This window comes from Leopardus geoffroyi, chromosome B4, assembly GCF_018350155.1.
Source record: "Leopardus geoffroyi isolate Oge1 chromosome B4, O.geoffroyi_Oge1_pat1.0, whole genome shotgun sequence".
Taxonomy (NCBI): Eukaryota; Metazoa; Chordata; class Mammalia; order Carnivora; family Felidae; genus Leopardus; species Leopardus geoffroyi.
This window is the reverse complement of record NC_059341.1, coordinates 74,585,391-74,608,742: the sequence shown is the minus strand read 5'-3', so window position 1 is coordinate 74,608,742 and position 23,352 is coordinate 74,585,391. Positions and strand designations below refer to the sequence as shown.

Here is a 23,352-nt window from a genome sequence, read left to right as displayed (position 1 = left end):
TCAAATTATTTAAATCTTTCAGAATATCTTCTCTAGGTAGGAGGAGCTAAGATGGCAGAGTCATAGGAGGAGCCTAGGCTTGTCTCCTCCCTTCAGCATAGCTAGATGAATATCAAATCATTCTGAATACCCAAGAAATTGATCTCAGGACTGACAGAATAAACCGCACAATTAAAGGGAGAGACGAGGCAACGTCATAGAAGGTAGGAGGTATGGAGATGTGATTTGGGGGAGAAATGGATCATGGGTGCTGTAGAGGGGAGGGAACCCTAGTCCCGAAGAAAGGTAAGAGAGAGTAGAGTGCACAGGGGATCACACGCAGAAACCACTTCCTCGAAGCCATTGGCTAGGAAAACAAGAGGGGCTGATTTTCGTGAGTTTTTATAACCAGCAGGGATCAAAGACTGGAGTTGTAGAAGTCTGGGGTGTGGCTGGTGTGGAGCTCTGAGGGCACTGCAGTGCTGCTGTGAAGGCAGCAGATAGCCTGGGAGCAGGTGGTGCATTTGGGGACCCCCTGGCATGCAATGGGAGAGACAGTTCCCCCTTCTTTGAGTGCATTTGGGAGAAGTGGCATTGCCTCTTCAGGGACAAAGGAGCCAGCAGTCACCATTACACTTCCCCGCCCCTTAGCATAGGCACAGAGATACCTACTGAGGGCAGCTAACCTAAACACAGGCTTTTGCTATGCTTTACTCCAAATGCCATGCCCCTGTGCTTTGGTGCCACTGTCCTTCCGGGGCAAAACTGCATTAGTCCCAGCATGGTGAAACTCACCTCCAGAGCACCAGTGCAGATCCACCATGCCATGCCAGGATCCTAACAATTGGGTTTTTTAAGACTCAGCTGGCCTGCCTTGGATAGGACACAGGTGCACCGTGCTGCCAGGCAGGCAGATGGCACAGACACAGACAGAGTGAAGACAGGGAACTGAGGGATGCCTGGGACACATGAGGGGAGATTGTTCACTCTTCTGGAAGGGCTTCTTGGACAGTGGCAAGCACAAACTCCCCTCTCTGGGGATGTGGGAGAGGGCTGGTACCTTTTTCTCCCCCACCGCTCAGCATAAACTGACTTCAGAGAGCAGCACGGTACCAATAGTAAATTGCTTACACGAAGCCCCATCCCCTGTGCTCTGCAGGTGCTACTTTTCTTGGAAAAGAAAAAAAAAAAGTGCCTGAGAACCAGAGCAGTGGGCCCATGTCCCAGATGGCCAGAACAAACCCCCTGCATGCACCACAACTACTGACCATACAGTCGTGCAAAGCTTCAGCTATAGTGGAAATAGCATCAGGTCTCTTTTAACAAGCAGACCAGAGCACACCTAGTTAAAACTTACCACACTCTGGCCTACGTCCAAACACTCTCCACTGCAGGCAAGGAGAAACTCTGCAGAGGACTGACCTGAGGGAAAGAGCAGCCAAAATACAGCTGTGGAGTGCACACAGCACACACCAGCAATACTTGCTTGAAGTACCAGGCCCAGGATAGTAAGTAACCTCTTCTTTATAAAGCCATTACTCTCAGGAGCAGGAAACATAACAGGCTTTCCTAACACAGAGAAGAGGGCAGAGACCTAGATAAAATGCTAAGATGGAGGAATTCATCCCAAAAGAAAGAACAAGAAAAGGTCATGCCCAGGGATGTAATCGAAACAGATATAAGTAATATGCCTGATCGAGAATTTAAAGCAACAACCGTAAGGACACTACCTGGGCTTTAGAAAAGCATAGAAGACACCAAGGAGTTCCTTATTGCAGAGATAAAAGACCTAAAAACTAGTCAGGCCAAAATGAAAAATGCAACAACTGAGATTCAAAGCCAACTGGATGTAATGAGCATAAGGATGGAAGAAGAGCAAGAATGAATAAGTGATATAGAAGATAAAATTATGGAAAATAATGACTGAAAAGAAGAGAGAAAGAAAAATATTATATCACAAATGTAGACTTAGGGAACTCAGTGATTTCATAAATCATAATAACATTCATATCATAAGAGTCCCAGAAAAAGAAGAGAGGGTAAAGGAGGCAGAAGGTTTATTTGAGAAAATAATAGCTGAAAACTTTCCTAATCTGAGGAAGGTAACAGACATCCAAATCCAGGAGGTACAGAGAACTCCCATCAAAATCAACAAAAGCAGGCCAACACTAAGACATAACATAGTTAAATTTGCAAAATATAGAGATAAAGAAAAAAATCCTATGCAGCAAGACAAAAGAAGTCCTTAACTTACAAGGGAAGACAAATAAGGTTAGCAGCAGATTTCGCCACAAAAACTTGGCAAGCCAGAAGAAAATGGCATGATATATTCAATGTGAGGAATGGGAAAAATATGTAGCCAAGAATGCTCTATCCAGCAAGACTGCTATTGAGAATAGAAGGAGAGATAAAGAGTTTCCCAGACAAACAAAAACTAAAGGAGTCTGTGATCACTAAACCAGCCCTGCAAGAAATATTAAAAGGGACTCTTTGAGTGGGAAAGAAAGACCAAAAGCAACAAAGACTAGAAAGGAACAGAGACAAACTACAGGAACAGCAACTATACAAGTAATACAATGGCACTAAATTCATATCTATCAATACTTATTGTGAATGTAAATGGACTAAATGCTCCAATCAAAAGACTGGTGTGTCAGAATGGATTAAAAAATAAGATCCGGGGCGCCTGGGTGGCACAGTCGGTTAGGCGTCCGACTTCAGCCAGGTCACGATCTCGCGGTCCGTGAGTTCGAGCCCCGCGTCGGGCTCTGGGCTGATGGCTCAGAGCCTGGAGCCTGTTTCCGATTCTGTGTCTCCCTCTCTCTCTGCCCCTCCCCCGTTCATGCTCTGTCTCTCTCTGTCCCAAAAATAAATAAACGTTGAAAAAAAAATTAAAAAAAAAAAATAAGATCCAACTATATGCTGCCACAAGAGACATATTTTAATCCTAAAGACACCTGCAAATTGAAAGTGAGGGGATGGAGAACGATTTACCATGCAAATCATAGTAATCTTTTGATCATGACATCAAAAGAAAGTCAGAGTATCAATACTTATAGCAGACAAACTAGATTTTTTTAGATGTTTATTTATTTTTATTTATTTTTAACAGAGAGAGAGAGAGAGAGAGGCAGAGAGAGACAGAGACACAGAATCAGAAGCAGGCTCCAGGCTCTGAGCTGTCAGCACAGAGCCTGATGTGGGGCTCAAACTTATGAACTGTGAGATCATGACCTTCACTGAAGTTGGACACTTAACTAAGACACTTAGGTGTCCCCAGACAAACTAGATTTTAAGCCAAAGACTGTAATAAGAGAGGAAGAAGGGCACTATATCATAATAAAAGGGTCTATTCAACAAGAAGACCTACAAATGTAAATATGTATGCCACAACATGGAGGCACCCAGATATATAAAACAATTATTAACAAACATAAAGTAACTCACTGATAATAACACAATAAGAGTAGGGGACTTTAACACCCAGTTTATATCAACGGACAGATCATCTAAGCAGAAAATAATCAAGGAAACAATGGCTTTGAATGACACACTGGACTGGATGCACTTAACAGATCTATTTAGAACATTTCATCCTAAAGCAGCAGACTACACATTCTTTTCAAAGGCACATGGGGCATTCTCCAGAGTAGATCACATACTAGGTTGTAAATCAGGCCTCAACAAGTACAAAAAGATTGAGATCATACCATGCATATTCTCTGACCACAATGCTATGAAACTTGAAGACAACCACAAGAAAAAATTGGAAATACCACAAATACATGGCGATTAAAGAATATCTTCCTAAAGTTTGAGTGGGTCAACCAGGAAATTAAATATAGGCCAATATCCCTGATGAACGTGGATGCAAAAATTGTCAACAAAATACTCGCAAATTGAAACCAACAGTATGTTAAAAGAGTCATTCACCACAATCAAGTAGGATTTATTCTTGGGTGGCAAGGGTGGTTCAATATTTGCAAACCAATTAACATGATAGACCACATAATAAAAGAAAGGATATTAAAAGAACCACATGATCTTCTCAATAGATGCAGAAAAGTATTTGACAAAGTACAGCATCTATTCTCGATAAAAACCCTCAACAAAGTAGAGATAGAAAGAATATACCTCAACATCATGTAGGTCATATATGAAAGACCCACAGCTAATATCATACTCAATGGGAAAAAACTGCAAGCTTAAATAATCATTGTTATTTAATATTTAATATAATACTGGAAGACCTAGCTTCAGCAATTAGGCAGCAAAAAGAAATAAAAGGCATCCAAATCAGCAAGGAAGTCAAACTTTCACTATTTGCACATAACATGATACTCTATGTAGAAAACCTGAAAGACTACACCAAGAAATTGTCAGAGCTGATACACAAATTCAGTCAAATCTCAAGATATAAAATCAATGTTCAGAAATCTGTTAGATTTATATACACCACTAATGAAGCAGCAGAAAGAGAAATCAAGGAATCAATCCAATTTACAAGTGTACCAAAAACCATAAGATACCTAGGAATAAATATAGCCAAAGAGGTAAAAGATCTGTACTCTGAAAACTGTAAAACACTTATGAAAAAACTTGAAGACGACACAAAGAAACAGAAAAACATTCCATGCTCAGGAATTGGGAGAACAAATATTGTTAAAATGTCTATACTACCCAAAGCAATCTATACATTTATTGCAGTCTCTATCAAAATACCACCAGCATTTTCATAGAGCTAGAACAAACAATCCTAAAATTTGTATGGAACCACAAAAGAGCCCAAATAGTGAAAGCAAATCCTGAAAAAGAAAAGCAAAGCTGGAGGCATCACAATTCTGGACTTCAAGCTATATTACAAAGCTATAGTCACCAAGACAGTACTGGCACAAAAACAGACACATAGATCATTGGAACAGAGTAGAAAACCCAGAAATGGACCCACAACTCTATGGTCAACTAATCTTTGAATAAGCAGAAAAGAATATCCAATGGATAAAGATAGTCTCCTCAACAAATCATGTTGGGAAAACTGGACAGCGAAATGCAAAAGAATGAAACTGGACCACTACACACGAAAATTTATTCAAAATGGATGAAAGACATAAATGTGAGATAGGAAATCATCAAAATCCTGGAAGAGAACACAGGCAGCAACCTCTTTGACTTCTGCTGTAGCAACTTCTTACTAGACATGTCTTTGGAAGCAAGGGAAACAAAAGTAAAAATAAACTATTGGCACTTCATCAAGATAAAAAGCTTCTGCACAATGAAGGAAACAATCAACAAAACTAAAAAGGCAGACAACAAAATGGGAGAAGATATTTTCAAATGACATATCTGATATAGGATTAGTTTTCAAAATCTATAACTAACTTATAAAACTCAACACCTAAAAAGCAAATAATCCAGTGAAGAAATGGTCAGAAGACATGAATAGACATTTTTCCAAGGAAGACATCTAAATGGCTAGCAGACACATGGAAAGATGCTCAACATCACTCATCATCAGAGAAATATAAATCAAAACTACAATGAGATATCACCTTGCACCTGTCAGATGGCTACAATTAACAACACAGGAAACAACAGATGTGGAGAAAGGGGAACCCTCTTACACTGCTGGTGGGAATGCAAACTGGTGCAGCCAGTCTAGAAAATAGTGTGTAGGTTCCTCAAAAAGTTAAAAATAGAACTACCCTATGATTCAGCAATTGCACTACTAGGTATTTACCCAAAGGATACAAAAACACTAATTTGAAAGAATACATGCACCCCTATGTCTATAGGAGCATTATCAACAATAACCAAATTATGGAAGGAGCCCAAATGTCCACGGACTGGTGAATGGATAAGAAGATGTGGTATATATACATAATGGAATATTACTCAGCTATGAAAAAATAAAATTGTGCCATTTGTGCATATGGAACTAGAGTGTATTATGCTAAGTGAAATAAGTCAGAAAAAGATGAAAACCATATGATTTAACTCATATGTGGAATTTAAGAAACACAACAGATGAACATAGGGGGAAAAAAGAAAGAGGGAAACCATAAAACAGACCCTTAACTACAGAGAATAAACTGAGGGATGCTGGAGGGGGGATGGGTGGTGAGATGGACTAAATGGGTGATGGGTATTAAGGAGGGCACTTATTGTGATGAACACTGCATGTTGGTGTCATACATAAGCAATGAATCACTAAATTCTACTCCTGAAACTAATATCACACCATATGTTAACCATCTGGAATTTAAATAAAAACTTAAAAGGAAAAACAAAAAAGAGAGAGAGAGAATATCCTCTCCAACCAACATGGAATTAATCTAGAGGTCTATAATAAAAATAGAAAAACCCAACTGTCAAAAAATTAAATGATACACTCAAAATAATCCATGAAGTAAAAAAAAAACAAATTAGGGAATATTTTAAACTGAATAATTAAAAAACACATTTCAAAACTTGTAGGAAGAAGTTAAAATTATGCTTAGCAGTAAATATATAGTCTTAAATGCATATATAAAGGTCTAAAAAATCTAAAACTCAACAATTTAAGTATTAATCTCAAGAAGCTAGAAAAAAGAGCAGCAACCAAACCTAAGGAAATAAATCATAAAGACAGAAGTGAAACCAAGGAAATAAATATTGATCATATTATAGAGAAAATTAACAAACCCAAAAGTTGGTTCTTTCAAAAGATTAGCAAAATTGATAAAGCCCTAACAAGACCCGTACTTAAAAAGTAGGCAAAACAGAAATTAGCAACAACAGCAGTGAAAAAGAGGATATCTCTATAGATTGCACAATAAAACTATTCTAAAAACAAGTCTTCAGATAAATTTGATTATCTGGATGGAATGGATGATTGACTTGAAAAAACACATTTTACCAAATCTGATAGAAGAAGAAATGGAAAATATGAATAGTCCTGTATGTATGAAAATCATGAAACTATTTTTAAAAACCTTTCACCAAAGAAAACCCCAACCCAGAGAGCTTATCAGTGACTTCTTTCAAACACTTTAGGAAAAATAACACTTTTCCTGTATAATTCTTCAAGAAGGCAGAAACAGAATCATAGCTTCCAAGACTTTTCAAACAATGAAAAGAGCAGAGACTTGACTTTGAAACTCTGATATTCTGAGAAAAAAAAAATTGCAAACCCACTTTTCTCATAAACATTATTAAGAATATTCTTAACAAAGTATTAGGAAATCAGATCCAAAATCCAGTGATGCAGTAAACTGAGTGCAGTCTAGTCTAGGTGTGCATGGATGGTTTGATTTAAAAATCATAACGTTTACCACCCTCACAGAAAAAGGAGTAAATTCCATGGTTATTTAAAATGCAGAAAAAACATTTGATGAGTTCAATATTCACTTGTGATGACAGCTTTTAGCTAACTAAGAATAGAACTCCCTTAATGTGATAAAGAAGAACTACAGAATACCCATAGCAAACATCAATCTCAATGGTAGAATATTGAAAACTTTCCTCTACTATTGGGACTAAGTCATGAATAGCCACCGTGACCACTTCTAGTCAACACTGTAACTGGAGGTCTAGCCAGTGCAAAAAACAAGAGAAATAAAAATCATGGAGTTTGAAAAGGAAGCAATAACCTGTCATTTCCAGACAATAAGATCATGCACGTAGAAAATTTCTAAAGAATCTATAGACAAACTCTTAGAATTAAAAAAAGAATATAGAAAGGACACCAGATATAGTCAAAATACTAAAATTGTTATAAATTGAATAAGTGTATCCCCTCCAAAATTTATATTTTTAAATGCCAACCCCCAAGGTGATGATATTAAGAGATGGGTTATTTGGGAGGTGATTAGGTCATGAGAACAGAGTCTTCATGAACAGGATTAGTGCTCTTATAAAAGGGACTTCAGAGAAAGTCCTCACCCCAAGGCGAAAAGCCACTATCTATGAATGAAGAAGGTTCTCACCATACACCAAATCTTCCAGCACCTTGATCTTGGACTTTCCAGCCTCTGGAACTGTGAGATACAAATGTATGTTGCCTGTAACCCATCCAGTTTATGGTATTTTGTTATAGCAGCCCAAGCTATTACATGAATCATATTTGTACATACTGATAATAAGCAAATAGAACATAAAACATATTTATAATAGCATCCAAAAATTCAAACACTTGGAAATAAATCTAATTAAAAATATGCAAGATTTTTAACTGAAAATTACAAAATACTATTCAGAAAAAAATAAAGGAGAGTCAAATAAATGGAAGTCTATACATTGTTATGAATTGGATGATTCAATATTGTAAAAATGTAAGTTTTTCCCAAACTAATACACACTTCTATGCACTCGCAACCAAAATCTAAGCTGTGGGTTTTTTTTCCCCAGGAACTTGTAAGTCAACTTCAAAATTCATGTGGAAATGCAAAAGGCCGAGAATAGCCAGAGCATGCCTGAAGAACAAATATGGAAGACCAACACTATGAGATATCAGGAAATACTATTATAAAGTTATGGTAATTGGGGCTGGCTCAGTTGAAGGAGCATGTGACTTCGAGCCTCATGTCAGGTGTTTAGATTACTTCAATAAATTAATAAACTTAAAAAAATTAACAAGTAATAAATAAAGCTATGGTAATCAGAACTCTGTGGTACTGGTACAAGAACAGTAACTGTCCAATGGAAGAGACCCACACATACATACATGACCACGTGGTCTGTGACAAAAGTGACCATGCAGTACAGTAGGGGAAAGGATGTTCTTTTTAATAAGTCATGCTGGAACAACTGGATATCCATGAAGGAAAAAATATGTATTGCCTTCTACCTTACATTACACACAAGAATCAATTCCAGGTGTGTCTTAATCTGTCTGGGCTCCTATAAAAAAAAAATACCATAAACTTTGGTGTCTGGTGAGGGTCTGCTTTCTCATTCACAGATGGCATCTTTTTTACTGTGTTCCCATGGCAGAAGGTGATGAAGGATCTCTCTGTAGCCTAATCCCATTTATAAGTGCTCAACCCTTATGAACTAATCATATCCCAAATGCACTATCTCCTAATTCCACCATCTTAGTTAGGGGTTAGAATTTCAACTTAAGAATTTCAGCGGACCACAAATTCAGATCGTAGCGAGATGGATTGGAGAAATAAATTGAAAGGTAGAACAATAAAGCTTTTGCTTTTTAAAAAATGTATTTGTTCATATTTTGAGAGAGATAGAGTGTGAGCAGGGGAGGGGCAGAGAGAGTGAGGGAGAGAGAGAATCCAAAGCAGGCTCCACACTGCCAGCCAGCGTGGAGCCTGATGTGGGGCTCAAACTCATGAACCCTGAGATCATGACCTGAGTGGAAACCAAGAGCTGGTCACTTAACCACCTGAGCCACCCAGGCACCCCGATAAAACAATAAAGCTGTTAGAGGAAAACATCTTTATGACTTTGGAGTAGGCAATGCTTTCTTAAGCAGAAATAAAAAGGAACAAACATAAAAGAAAAAAACGTGATAAACTTGACTATATTGAAACTAAGAACTTCTGCTCATCAAAGTGAACAAAATGGCTACCCACAGGGTGGCATAAAATATTAAATATGTATATTTATGTACACTTACATAATATATATGATGCAAAGAACCACAAATCCAGAATATATAAAGCATCAATAAGGAAAAGACAGCTTAACAGCACAATTGGCCAAAGATTTATAAAGAAGGATATGTAAATGGAGAATAACCATATGGAAAATTGCCCAAGTTCATTAGTCCTCAGGCAAATGCAAATTAAAATCTCAGTGGAATACCACTATCTACCCGCCCCCCCCAATGGTCAAGATGAAAAATATGGAAAATAATAAGTGCTGATGAGAATACGGAGGTATAGGAATTCTCATATAGTTGTGGGAGAATATATTCGTACATCCACTTTGGAAAACTGGTGTCACTACCTAGTTGAGTATGTGCATAACCTGTGGCCAAGCAAATACATTCTGAGGTATCTAACCAATAGAAATGTGTACATGATGCTCATTAAAAGACATGTATTAGAATGTTCATGGCAACAGTACTTGTAACAGAAAAAACTGGAAATCGCCCATATGTTCATCTGTAATAAAATAGTGAAATCAATTGTGATTGAGTGACACAATGGAACACTACATAGCTATGAAAATGGTCTACAACTACATGCAACAATATGGACGAATCTCAAACTTAAGTTGAGCAACCAGTGCCAGACACAAAAAGCATATATTTCATTTATATAAGTATAAAAACAATCAGAACTCATCCATGTTGATAGAAGCCAGGAGAGTGGATACCACGAGGAGGTTAGTGCCTAGAGGGGAGAATGGGACCTTTAGAGTGCTGGTAAATGTTCTGTTCCTTGATTTGGGTTTCATTGCCCTTATTTGGCTAACGTCTTCTGTGCATGCTCCCTAATTCTTGTCTCATGACTGCCTTTGCTGGAACTTGTCATTTTTTTTCTTCAGAATGGTTGGACAGAACTCAATTTCTGTTTATGTCATTATTCATTTTACTTTCAATGTACATATTTACCATTACATTTTCTTGAGGTTCTGCAAAATGCCTGAGTCTCAGGACTTAGTTCTGGGCACTGGCTTTTTCTCTCCAGGTAGCTCGACTGCTTTCTTTTATCTTTTATCTTTTCTTTTCTTTTTTTTTTTTTCTTTTAATTTTTTAAAGGTTTATTTTTGAGAGAGGGAGAGACAGAGCACAAGTCGGGGAGGGGCAGAGAGAGAAGGAGACACAGAATCCGAAGCAGGCTCCAGGCTCTGAGCTGTCAGCACAGAGCCCTACATGGGGCTCAAACCCACAAACGGTGAGATCATGACTTGAGCCAAAGTTGGACGCTTAACCAACTGAGTCCCCGAGGAGCCCGATCTGATATCTCTATCTGATAAGAGTTCTGTGTTATTTATTCATCTGCCTCTTTTCTGTGTGACCACCAATGGATGGTGTTTTGCCTTATTTATTGATGATGTTATTTATGATGTTCTGCCTCTGCACAATCTGTTATTGTAGTGATGAAAAAAGAGGGAGAGGTTGCTTTTAATAAAAAGGGTAATTTTCTTATTGGGGAAGAAACACGAGGACATTGTTTTTCCTGTGTAACTTAGAAGTTCACTGCTTAACTGCATGGTACCTTGTGCCCAAGGATGACAGTGCCATATTCGGCCAATCTGAATATGTGGTCTTATTGGCAGACACACCTCTTTTGTGTCAATGGATTTATCATGCTATAATAGTCGATACAACTAAACATTAAATTCATCAAACGACCTACTCGTCTTCATTATTTTACACTCACATATATACACTCATGAATTTAAACTTGGCTTCCCAAATCTTTTTTACAGGCAGAGACTATGATTAGGCCATATCAAGGCAAACACATTTTGACACTTAATGGGTAAATGCGTATTCTGCTTGTGCAAATAGAGCTAAGGTCCTCAGGGCCTTCCCAGGCAAGGGGATTTGGAAGAGAGGAATTTACATGTCCAATTGTTTTAATAACTATAATTGAGTAAATGAAAAATCTTACTTTTAGATAAATGTGGACAACTGCCACAAGAGCATGTTTTCCAACATCCTGCTATTTCTGTAAAGTAGGAAACGTCAGTGAGCAGACTCCTCCTTCAGCAACTTGTTCGGATTTGCCCCTGACCTCTTCTACACTACAGTAGCTCCCAAGGAAATCTTCCCTGGTTTCCTACCATGCATTTCTATCACAGTGCAAGTAACAGCATGTCAGAACTGTTCTCTGGAGAGAGGGATGATTGTTATGATTTTGTTTTCCCCTATCGTTCAAAACTCCTTTGAGTACTCTCCAGTGTATGCAGAGATCGCCAATCATCACTCCTAGCTAAAGGTCTCCACCTAGGAGGTTCCCCACCGCATGCCAGCTTCAAGTCCCACGGGGCTTTGAGACGCCCAGGCCTGCAGACTGGCAGCTCATTCCAGTCTGCAGCAGCTGAGATAGTACCAAGAAGAACAAGGGAGGGCTGAGCCATTTAGATTCTCTAAATGAGGACCTGCCGTACTCTGGTACAGCTCAGGGGAGCCACATAATTAGTACAAACATCATTGTGGCGAGGTACCTTTCCAGCTCTGTTTATTTTGTACACAAACCTAGCTTCATTTCCATTGGGTCCAACAGACATTTGTTAAACATCTGTGCTGTGTCAGATCATGGCCAAGGCACCAGGGCAACAAGGATGAATAGCGCATGATGGGGACTCGCTGTAATACTCTTTTCCAGCCTTATCGTTCCCAAAGCAACTTTCTATGTCTCATCTCGGTCCTTGTGGAATCAGACAGTGCATATCCCAGGGCTAGATTTCCATCTTACAAGTGAAGAAGTTGAGTCTGAAAGACGAAGTCGCTTACCTAAGATGATACAGTTAATAAATGGAAGTTAGGTTCTGGCACCATAGCCCAGAAAGTTGATTCATTATTCAATGCTCTATTTTACAACATAACTTTTTTTTTTTTTTAACACATTGCCATTTGATTAGAAGGCATATGATTAGAAGGTGTTTAAGACCTTTTACCCATGCCAGGAGACAGACTCTACTTTCCTTCCTTGTGAATGCCATGGATAAAAGGAACCATATTATTGTTTCTTAATTCTAAGAGATAATTGTCATCCCTGACCATTCAAATGGTTTCTCCCAAATAATATTTTTATTTACATCCAATTCTCTTTGTTGAATCAGCTATTTGGTCAACAAGAAATGAGGAAGATCTAAAAATCTGCTTGTATTAGAATTTTCAATGCCCAAAATACCTATTCTGTTGCAAATATTTTGGCTCTTTGCTATATCCAATTTGAAATTGAATTATACACTGTCTCATATCCTATAATTATGTCAAATAACGCTACAAATTCCTAGAGAAGAACAACCATATGATGGCTCTGGGAGTGTGGCCAGGACGAACGATGTTTGCTGAATGGAATTTAAATTAGGGCTGACCCCTCTACTCCCTAATGGGAAGCATTAGAGCTAATGGTAGAGCATGAGATCAGAGTGACACAGAGTGGGGTGAGAGATCTGGTTCTACCACTAATCTTGGGCAACTTACATAAACCAACTCATTCCCACTGCCCTCATTAGAAAATGGGGATGTTAATGACCATCTCTTAGGGCCCTTGTAAGAATTAAATGAGAAGTCTGATGTATAGTGGTAAAAATGCTGTAAGTGTTACGTCTCATTATCAAGCCCACTTCTTGGGTCTTTCCAGAGGTCTTTCTGCCTTCCCCTGTATGAATGCAATATTGCTGTTCACTCTCACAAACTGAAAGGTCAGAGTTCCAGAGTAAAGTACCCATGGAGCTTCCACCACAGAGAGCCTTGTATTTGCTGAAAATAACTGAATGAGTATTTGCAACGGTGCTGGCCATATGCTAGAGTTTATTATCTTTTCTCTCAACTTTATTTTACTTTATTTTGTGTTAATTTTGTCATTGCTTCTCAGCCTTTTGGCTAAGATCAAGTGTGTTAATTTTGTCTAGCAAATACTTATTGCTCCAAATCAGGTATTTCTTTGAATAATCAGATACTACCTTTGGGAAAAGCGATCAAGTAATAGTGCTACCGGAAATCATATTTTTTAAAGAACATAAAGTAGGAGCCTGAGTATTTCATATGGTTCTCCAAAGTGGGTTTGTTAAACATTATCCATACTTATCAGACACATAATATCAACCCCCGTTTTGAGGGATAGAATAGCATTTGGGAATTCAGTTAGATGATTCCCTTCAGGCTAATAAAGAGCAAAATGGAAATTAGAGCAGCTACCATTTATGACCAAAATTGCAAGAGGTAACCATAATGCTAGGAGCATGGCTTTGACACACTGAATTTTGTGAAGCAAATTTTCCTCTGTTTATTTCATTCCCAAAGCTGAGAATTTCAGGGCATTCAAACACACACACACACACACACACACACACACACACACACACGCACACACACGTCTGCCTGTTTCTTTTCTCATTACATAACTACGACAAGCCATGCTCTTCCACCGTCTCGGTTCCTCACTACAATGGACTTATTCTTTGAGTAGAAACATAATTTGCCAGTAAGATCATGAATGGCATTCTCTGATTCTTTACATTTTTTTCCTGTATTTCCAATTTTTCTACAATAAGCACATAGTACTTTAGGGCTTAAGAAAAAAAGGGTTTTTGGTAAAAAAAAAAAAAAAAAAAAGAAGGAAAGAAAGAAAGTAAAGAAAAAAGGGTTTCAGTTGTCCTTTTTGTTTTGCCTTCTCATTGGAAAGCACATGGCAGTGTGGGGCCAGGGTCATGCCACCTTCACAAAGGCTGGTCTGACAATGTGCTGAGAGAGAAGGATTCACAGCTGTTGGGAGTTGATCCCAACTAGTTGGGATCGGATGTTGATCTGACGATGAGCCCTAAATCTGGGAATGTGGACAATTGGTCAAGAAATGCATGAGTGACCAGTATGTCTCTCCTTCTAGTCAGGCTTGCATGGCTCTGGCAGCATTTATGCGTCGCTATAATCCTTAGACTAAAGAGTAGTGCCTGGCACATAGTAGATGCTCAGTAAATATTAGCTAAATAAAGGATTGGCGTGCTAACACAGAACAGCCATGATTGTTTCTCACATCAGGGGAGTCACTTCGTACCTCAGAAATCAGAGGAGGGTTCTGCTCTCCGAAACTACAGTCCCTGAATATTAAGTAGGAATCATGAGAAAACAGAAGCATTGAGGCACATACTTAGTCATAAGTAACTCTGAACAATTGCAAGCACTCATTGCGCTTTGTCTTATCACAAAAGCATGTAAAAAGAAAGAAAGAAAGAAAGAAAGAAAGAAAGAAAAGAAGGAAGGAAGGAAGGAAGGAAGGAAGGAAGGAAGGAAGGAAGAAACTGCAGATAAGGAAAGAAGAAAAATTTTTTTTTTTTCAACGTTTATTTATTTTTGGGACAGAGAGAGACAGAGCATGAACGGGGGAGGGGCAGAGAGAGAGGGAGACACAGAATCGGAAACAGGCTCCAGGCTCTGAGCCATCAGCCCAGAGCCTGATGCGGGGCTCGAACTCCCGGACCGCGAGATAGTGACCTGGCTGAAGTCGGACGCTTAACCGACTGCGCCACCCAGGTGCCCCAAGAAGAAAGTTTTTAAGAAACTACTGTTATGACGTAAGTATGTACCCTTCACAGATGATCTTCAAAGGTGAAAAAAGGTGAATTTTGTTTATGTGAATTCTATCTCAACTAAACTAAAAAACAAAAGAAAGAATCTTTTCAGTCTATGTCCATGAAGACAAGAGATAGAAAGAGCAGATGACTGAGTGAGAATTGCTTAAAGAGTTGCCCCATTCTGGGCTCTCCTTGGATACTGGGTACTGAGCAGCCCCCATTTCTAGCCAAGGCAGCTTCCAGAGAACCAACCCACCAGCTGACACAGGCCCGCCTGGAGCTCAGAGAGCACGGGGGTGGGAGTAGGGGCTGGTGCTCAAATCCCCATACGGCAAGTGACATAATCCTGGGTGTGAGATCTGGTTCTACTACAAGTCCTGGGCAATTCACAAAAACCAACTGGATGAGGCCAAAAGAACAGGCTGTTACAAGGGTGGTATATTTCCAGGGCTGGTAGGCAAAGGTATGTGTTTTCCGTGGGCCAAGGCTCCAGCTACAGTGTAAAAACCCTACGAAGAGCACTGCCCCCAAAGCAAGGTGACCTCAGTAGAAAGCTCCTGTGCATGACATTCAGGTGCCTGGAGAGCTACAGACCCCAGTGAGCCGTCTCTGAAGAACACTGGATGTTTTCCCAGTTTTAAAAAGGAGGCAATGTTAGGTATCTGCTCCTACACCTTGTCACAGGATGTGTGTTAGAAACAAAGGAGACACAGAATGGGAAGGCCCTTCATAGGATATAAAGTGGTATAAAAGTGTTCATTCTTAGTAAAAATGACTCTAAATCATAAACTAGTGTTGTAACAATTTCTCGTCTCCTACCTCGGATTCCTTAAGTCTTTGATTACAACAGGACACATTCTGGAAATCACAGGGCTAACAGAAGCCTTGAGATTTCATCTACCTAGATCCCTGGTCCCAGGTAGGGGTTACTTCCAAACCCAGCTGAGCACTCACATGTCCACACCTGCCTCGGCATACTAGATTCAGAATCAATCCACTTTTTACTATCCATTGGAGTCACTGAATGGCCCAAAATACCAAAAGATTGTGCCATGTGGAAAAGACCAGAAGAATATCTATCTGTCCTATTTTAAACTCCTGAGAAGGCAATTCAACCATCTGTCTTGGCAACCATTCCAGGCTGGAGCCACCCCGTCAGAAACATCTCTCTTCTGTTTAATCTAAATCCTTCAAATGGAGCTTCAAGCTAATTTCATCCCATTCCCTTTTCAAATAATTTGGAACACAGTTGTTTACCATCTGGATTATAGGATTATATAATGTTGCAGGGTTATGGTAAGCAGTAAATGAAATAATTCATGTCAACCACAGAGCTCAGTATCTAGCACATAATAATACATATTTATTATTACCACCATTATAGGTGCAAGGACTCTTTCAGTCACAAGTTACGTGACTACAACTCGAAATGACTGAAGCAGAAAGGAGGGGGGATGGGGTGCAGAATCTAACTAGAAAGGAAGTAAAAGCGTGTAGTGGCCTTCAGGTGCTGCTGGATCTAGGACTCAAGTCATGTTTGCTCTGCTCCTCTTTCTCTCTCTTCTCCTCCATCTTTTTGACAAGCTTTTTTTTTTTTTTTTTTAATGTTCATGTATTTCTTTTGAAGAGAGTGAGAGAGAGCGAGTAGGGGAGGGGCAGAGAGAGAGAGAGAGAGAGGCAGAGGGAGACAGAGAATCCAAAGCAGGCTCTGAGCTCGCAGCCCCCGACGCCGGGGCTTGAACTCAGGAACCGCGAGGTCATGACCTGAGCTGACAACCAAGTGTCAGAGGCTCAACCGACTGAGCCACCCAGGCGCCCCTCTGACAAACCTTTTGAAGTATAGAGAGTAGAATGCCAGTCAGCAGACTCAACTCAAATAAGCCTAGAATAGGTTTCTCATTCCTCAGTTTATTTATCAAAAAGTTACTGAATGCCAAGCACGTGTCAAGCAGAGTTTTAGGAGCTAAGAATAGAGCACTAAGACATTAAATTTCTGCCCTTGTGGAATTTCCCTTCTAATCGAAAGAGGGGATCTGGTAGGAGATACGAAATTATGTAGAAAAAGTTCCCCCCACAACGTAGGGTCACACTTCACACCTACAATTAGGATAAATGCTTAGTTTTTTCTTCTCAAAGCCAAGTAAACCCAACCCTTAGAAAACTCCTTCCCTCTTGCCAAATGGCAGAATCTCAAGAATCGGGCCTTCGAATAGATAAATGTGTGTGGATTTTGAGTGCATTTGGTTTATTTATACTGTGTAATCTTAGCACGATGTTTCTATGCCTGAAGCTATAGTGACATGTCTTTCGCTTCCATGGTTGAGTCCTTTTTCTTCTGAGATCACCTTCCCGAGAAGTACGGGCCTTTCTTCCACCTTCATGGCTTCCTTCGAATAGGATGCTAGTTCCTTAGTAAAACGTTACCAAAACCTGGTCATTTGTTAGTCATTTAGAAAGTATTCATCTGAGTAACTTTAATTCCATTTCTCTGTGTTAACCATTCCAACTATAAAAATGAAGGCCTGGACACCAGGGTTTTTCAAGAACCCCAGGACGTACGGCCTAACTTTCAAAACGTTCAACCCCAGCCTCTCCTGGGAGCTCATAGCAAGGAAGCTTTCCTGAAGCATTTCAGGCTGTATTCTTCTTGGGATGAAATTCCACTTTTCATGAAACTGAAAGTCATCGGAACCAAGCTGCTCTCACCTGAAAACATCTTGATTTACCAGTGCTACTCCAGATATATTCCACAAACAGGCGGACTAAATTAACAATGCACACAATTCCGCTTAAATTTGGCACTGGCCTAGCAGATCTGTGCTACCACACGAATCCACTCATGACAACGTAGGGACCAATTCTCACGAAATTCAAGGTTGCTAAACTGTGTGTGTGTGTGGGGGGGGGAGTTGGTTATCCTGACATCAGTTTTATTTCTTAATTTACAAGTTATATGCCCTGCTCCTGTTTTCTCAACTTGGTCTGCTTTTCAGTCTTCCTATCCTTTCTGCTTTAGTTAGTTATCTCTTGTCAGGGCAGTAATTTATTTCCTTTAATCCACATATAATGGACAAATGGGCCATCTGGCTCAGTCAAATCCCATCGTTAAAACTGATCTCGGAATTAACCAAAAACGGATTTCATCGAAAAGCTCATCAGCCCCAGGCTCTCCACCTCTTATTTGTCCACCTGGCATTTTTTTTTTCTTTTTTCTTTCTTTTTTTTTGCGGGGGTGAGTGGGGGGTGCTGTCCACCCTGTGTTGCACCTTTCCCAGCCTAGCATGCTTGAGCCAGGCATCTGCCCTGCCCTGCCTCTTAGGAGGTATGAAGAATCTCGGCGCAGACACCCCTTCCAGGATCAGTCCCTGTTCGGCGTGAGCACATTTGCTCTCACCACCTCCCTACCCCAGCCCCCTAAAAGAAAGAAAGAAAGAAAGAAAGAAAGAAAGAAAGAAAGAAAGAAAGAAAGAAAGAAAAAAGAAAAAATCTGGCTCCAGGATTTTTTTTTTTTAAAGCTTAATGCCCTCATCTTTGCATTCCAGCGGGGGGTCGGCCCCAAGCCTTCTTTTCTGCTCTTCTCCTTCACAGATTGGGCACCATCCCTGACGCCAACTCCTGAGTTGTGAACGGGATAGAACTTTCCCAGGGAGATGCGGCCTGTCCCCGCTGCGCCTTCCCGGCTCCTTTCCCCCAAGAGATCCTTGTCGCACCAGACGGAAAGTACCCATCCCCGTCCCCCACCAGATGTGGGCGGAGACGGAAGGTCACGTCTGTGTTTATTTTGTGAACCTGTAAAACCACCAGCACTTAGCCCTGCGGAAGCCCCCTCGGCCCTGGCCGAGCTCAGGGGACCCGGGCGGCCGCGGCAAGTGGGTTCTTCAAGAGAGACAGAGACCTCTCCTTCCCTGGCCGGGCGTGCCCCCTTAACCTCTCCCCTCCCATCCCGTTCGGAGCTGGACTGGCGCACACAACGGGTGGGAACGGAGGGGCCCCGGCCTCGGGGGTGCCGCCCGCTCCGCCCCGTCCCTCCCCGGGGTCCGGGCTGAACCTGGAGGCGGGGCGGGAGAGGGGGGGGGAATGTGGCGGTGAGGCCGCGGCGTGGGGGGGATGGGGGTGCCGGCCGCCGCTCCGATTGGCTGCGCCGCCGCCCCCTCCCCGCGCCGCGTGCCCCCCGCCACGCGCCCAGCTTGCTCCCGCCCGCGGCCCCCGAGCTGCTTCCAGCCGGAGGGAGGACGAGCAGGGGCGGGGCCGTCTCCCCGCCCCGCATGCGACCCGGCGCGCGGGGATAAAACCCTGGCGGCGGCGCGCGGGAACCCTCGGTCCCGCTGGCTCCGGAGCGCGGGGAGGCGGGGCCGGGGCCGATCCGCTGCCGGCGCCCCCGCCCCTCGGACCCGGCTCCCGGAGTGGGGCTCCCCGCGCGCGGACACACGACGGCCAGGGCGCCGAGGCGGTACCTTTAGCCGAGCGATGAAGAGAGCCCGGGAGACCCGACCGCAGCCGGCCGAGACGTTTCCTGCGCCCCGGGTGGCTGCCGCCGCCGCCGCCGCCGCCGTGTGAAACTCCCCAAAGTTGAGAGCCAGCGAGAGGCTGCCGCCCGCCGGGAGCAGGAGGGAAAGGAACTCGGAAGATGCAGGAGTGACGGACAGAGACAGACAGACTCACGGACCAGCAGACACCACCGTTCGGCGGCCTAGCCCCAGAGCCAGTGAGGCTTTTCGGCTCTGTGAGTTGTTTTCTGGATGTTGCTCTGCTTCCTATGTATTTCCGTTCAGTTGTTTGTAGGATGCGTTTGTGTATTTTTGTGTCTGTCGGAGGGAGTTTAAAAAAACGACGCAGGATGCACGTTAACAAAAATCCCGAATTTCTGATGCTGAGACGGTTGTGTTGACAGATTGTAACTGTAAATGTCTGTAAGCAGGGGTAATAACCCAGGGGGGGGAATTGCATTTCACGGTAAAAAGGCATCAGAGGCTCCCCAGCGTGAAACAAGCCTGCATTTCAAAAGTTACTGGGGAGAAAGCAAGGTATGACTCTGAAGGGTTAACTGGTGGTAGTTAACTTTGCTTTCTTGCCCCCCTTTCGAATATTGATTGTTTACCAGGTTCACTGGTGGGAAGCTGAGTTGGCGGAAAGACGCCAGGAAGAGACTTGGAGGCGACCATAATGTCTGTACGTTTACACACACTGCCCACCCTGCCTGGAGTTGTCAGACCGGGTTGCAGGGAGCTGCTGTGTTTGTTGGTGATCACGGTGACTGTGAGCCGCGGCGCCTCCGGGGTGTGCCCCACCGCTTGCATCTGTGCCACTGACATCGTGAGCTGCACCAACAAAAACCTGTCCAAGGTGCCTGGCAACCTGTTCAGACTGATGAAGAGACTGGATCTGAGTTACAACAGGATCGGGCTTCTGGATTCCGAGTGGATTCCCGTATCCTTTGTTAAGCTGAACACTCTAATAATTCGTCATAACAACATCACCAGCATTTCCACGGGCAGTTTTTCCACAACTCCAAATTTGAAGTGTCTTGACTTATCATCCAATAGGCTGAAGACCGTGAAAAGTGCAGTGTTCCAGGAGTTGAAGGTTCTGGAGGTGCTCCTGCTGTACAACAATCACATCTCCTATCTCGACCCTTCTGCTTTTGGAGGGCTCTCCCAGTTGCAAAAACTCTACTTAAGTGGAAACTTTCTGACGCAGTTTCCCGTGGATTTGTATGTTGGGAGGTTCAAGCTGGCAGAACTGATGTTTCTAGATGTTTCTTATAATCAAATCCCCTCCCTGCCAATGCACCATATTAATTCAGTGCCAGGAAAACAGCTGAGAGGCATCTATCTTCATGGCAACCCATTTGTCTGTGACTGTTCCCTCTATTCATTGCTCATCTTTTGGTATCGTAGGCACTTTAGCTCAGTGATGGATTTTAAGAATGACTATACCTGCCGCCTGTGGTCTGACTCTAGGCACTCCCACCAGGTGCTTCTGCTCCAGGATAGCTTTATGAATTGCTCGGACAGTATCATCAACGGCTCCTTCCGTGCACTTGGCTTTATTCATGACGCTCAAGTCGGGGAAAGGCTGATCGTCCCCTGTGACAGCAAGACTGGTAATGCAAATACTGATTTCATTTGGGTTGGTCCAGATAACAGACTGCTGGAGCCGGATAAAGATCTGGAAAACTTTCACGTGTTTCGCAATGGAAGTCTGGTTATAGAAAGCCCTCGTTTTGAGGACGCTGGCGTGTATTCCTGTATTGCGATGAACAGGCAACGCCTGTTAAATGAGACTGTGGATGTCACAATAAACGTGAGCAACTTCACCGTGAACAGATCCCATGCCCATGAGGCATTTAACACAGCTTTTACCACTCTCGCAGCCTGCGTGGCCAGTATCGTGCTGGTACTTTTGTATCTCTATCTGACGCCCTGTCCCTGCAAGTGTAAAAGCAAGAGACAAAAAAACGTTCTCAACCAAAGCAATGCCCATTCGTCTATCCTCAATCCTGGTCCTGCTAGTGATGCCCCCGCTGATGAACGGAAGGCAGGTGCTGGTAAAAGAGTGGTGTTTTTGGAACCCTTGAAGGATGCTGCAGCAGGGCAGAATGGGAAAGTCAGGCTCTTTCCCAGTGAGACGGTTATAGCTGAGGGCATCCTAAAGTCCGCGAGGGTGAAATCCGACTCAGATTCAGTCAATTCTGTGTTTTCAGACACACCCTTTGTGGCATCCACTTAATTTTGTGCCTGTATCTGTATGGTATAGTAATTTAACTCTCCATACTTAACTTTCTGCGCAGTCTGCAAAATAAACAGCAGGACCGAAACGGTGTCGTTTTGCGTTTTGAAATGCAACCCAGTGGTCTCTTTAACTGGTTAAGAGGAAATGTGGTAACGCACTTTTGGTTCCTCAATGTGCCAGAGAAAGGTGGGGTTGTTTTCCAAAGTTGTAAGTTCTAGATGACAATAGCTTGGTCTCTAGCACCACTGATCATTTCAGAGCTGGTGTGGAGGTGACATTGTCTTTTTATTCAGGATTCTTGCCAGAAAAAATAAATTTCAGTGAATTAGTGTTCCTTAAGAAGAGACGTTACTAGCTTACTTAGGACCAAAGTTATTTTAAAGACAAGCATCCGTGTCCTATTTCATTTTTAAAAGCTGTAGAAGGAAGAACAGTACTTATAAAACCCAAAGTAAGGTTAGATTAGGGAATAATTCAGCTAATTTCATACTTGAGACCACGGTGAACAGACGTCACTGATAAAATGTGCTGGATAATGCCACATCCCATATGGTGTTAGATAAATAGTGCAATAAAGGTACATTTGTTTGACTGTCTTCTTTCCATCCTGTACATTCCTTATCCTTGAACAAAAGACGTTATTGAAAGTTGAAAGTCATCATTCGTTGTTGCCATAAATATGTAGGCGTCAATACCAAAATGTCTGAGTAACTTCTTAAGCCTTTGTCCTAGCCGACTGGTATTTGTTTATATGCTCGTGTATATGTAAATCAAATTATATGAACTATTAGATTCTCCTGTATTGTGCGCTGGACATTTGAATTAATGTAAATACATGTATTGTGTGAGTTGACGTTCTGTTTTATTGGGCTACTTAAAAACATAAATCTAAGATGTTCTATGTGATTACGCTGTTCTACTTTGTCTCGAGCACCCTCTCTAGCAGATATCTCTCCACATTTCTTGGAGTTACGGTATACGTTTATTTTGTCAAAGGGGGAGAAAGGCTCTAAAGTGTTCTACCCAATTTATACCTTCCATATGACATTTTACTCTGATACCATTATGCACTTCAGTCGGGTTTAGAAGACCAGCTCCAATTTTACGACACAGTGAGGGCCTAGGTGACCTCGTCCTTGTTTCCATGTCTGCTGTAAGGTGACCGAGCATACTTGTTCTCTACCCAGGTTTCCTCAGCGGTAACATGAAGGTTTCAGACAAGGTGATGTTTTAGGTTCCTTCTCACACTAGAAGGGATGATTTCTGGGTGTCCTTAGCTCCATCACAGACTTGTACTGGCTCTCAGAAACTATCCTACACAGTGATGAAACACAGGAGTGGGATTAGGACAGACTAGCATAGCGCTGCATAGCCCAAAGGCACATTTTAGACCATCAAGCCCAGCTCTTTCCCTTCCTCAGAGATAAGTGAAGCCCAGAGAAGATTGTGGGT

General features: G+C 41.9%; 2 protein-coding genes across 2 annotated transcripts in view; one reads left to right on the top strand and one right to left on the bottom strand.

Annotated features, from left to right (window-relative positions):
* PCED1B (PC-esterase domain containing 1B) overlaps nt 1–19,715 on the bottom strand; it is a 136,577-nt gene extending 116,862 nt beyond the window's left edge. Inside the window, exon 1 of the mRNA XM_045462797.1 lies at nt 19,623–19,715. The gene's annotated coding sequence lies outside the window, so the exon portion shown is untranslated. The remainder of the gene's footprint in view (nt 1–19,622) is intronic.
* Nucleotides 19,716–19,770: 55 nt separating this feature from the next.
* AMIGO2 (adhesion molecule with Ig like domain 2) lies at nt 19,771–22,806 on the top strand. Its single transcript, XM_045462794.1, has 2 exons — nt 19,771–19,891; nt 20,270–22,806. Exon 2 carries the CDS (start codon nt 20,332–20,334, stop codon nt 21,895–21,897), a length of 1,566 nt encoding a protein of 521 aa, XP_045318750.1. The 5' UTR covers nt 19,771–19,891; nt 20,270–20,331; the 3' UTR covers nt 21,898–22,806.
* Nucleotides 22,807–23,352: the final 546 nt, after the last annotated feature.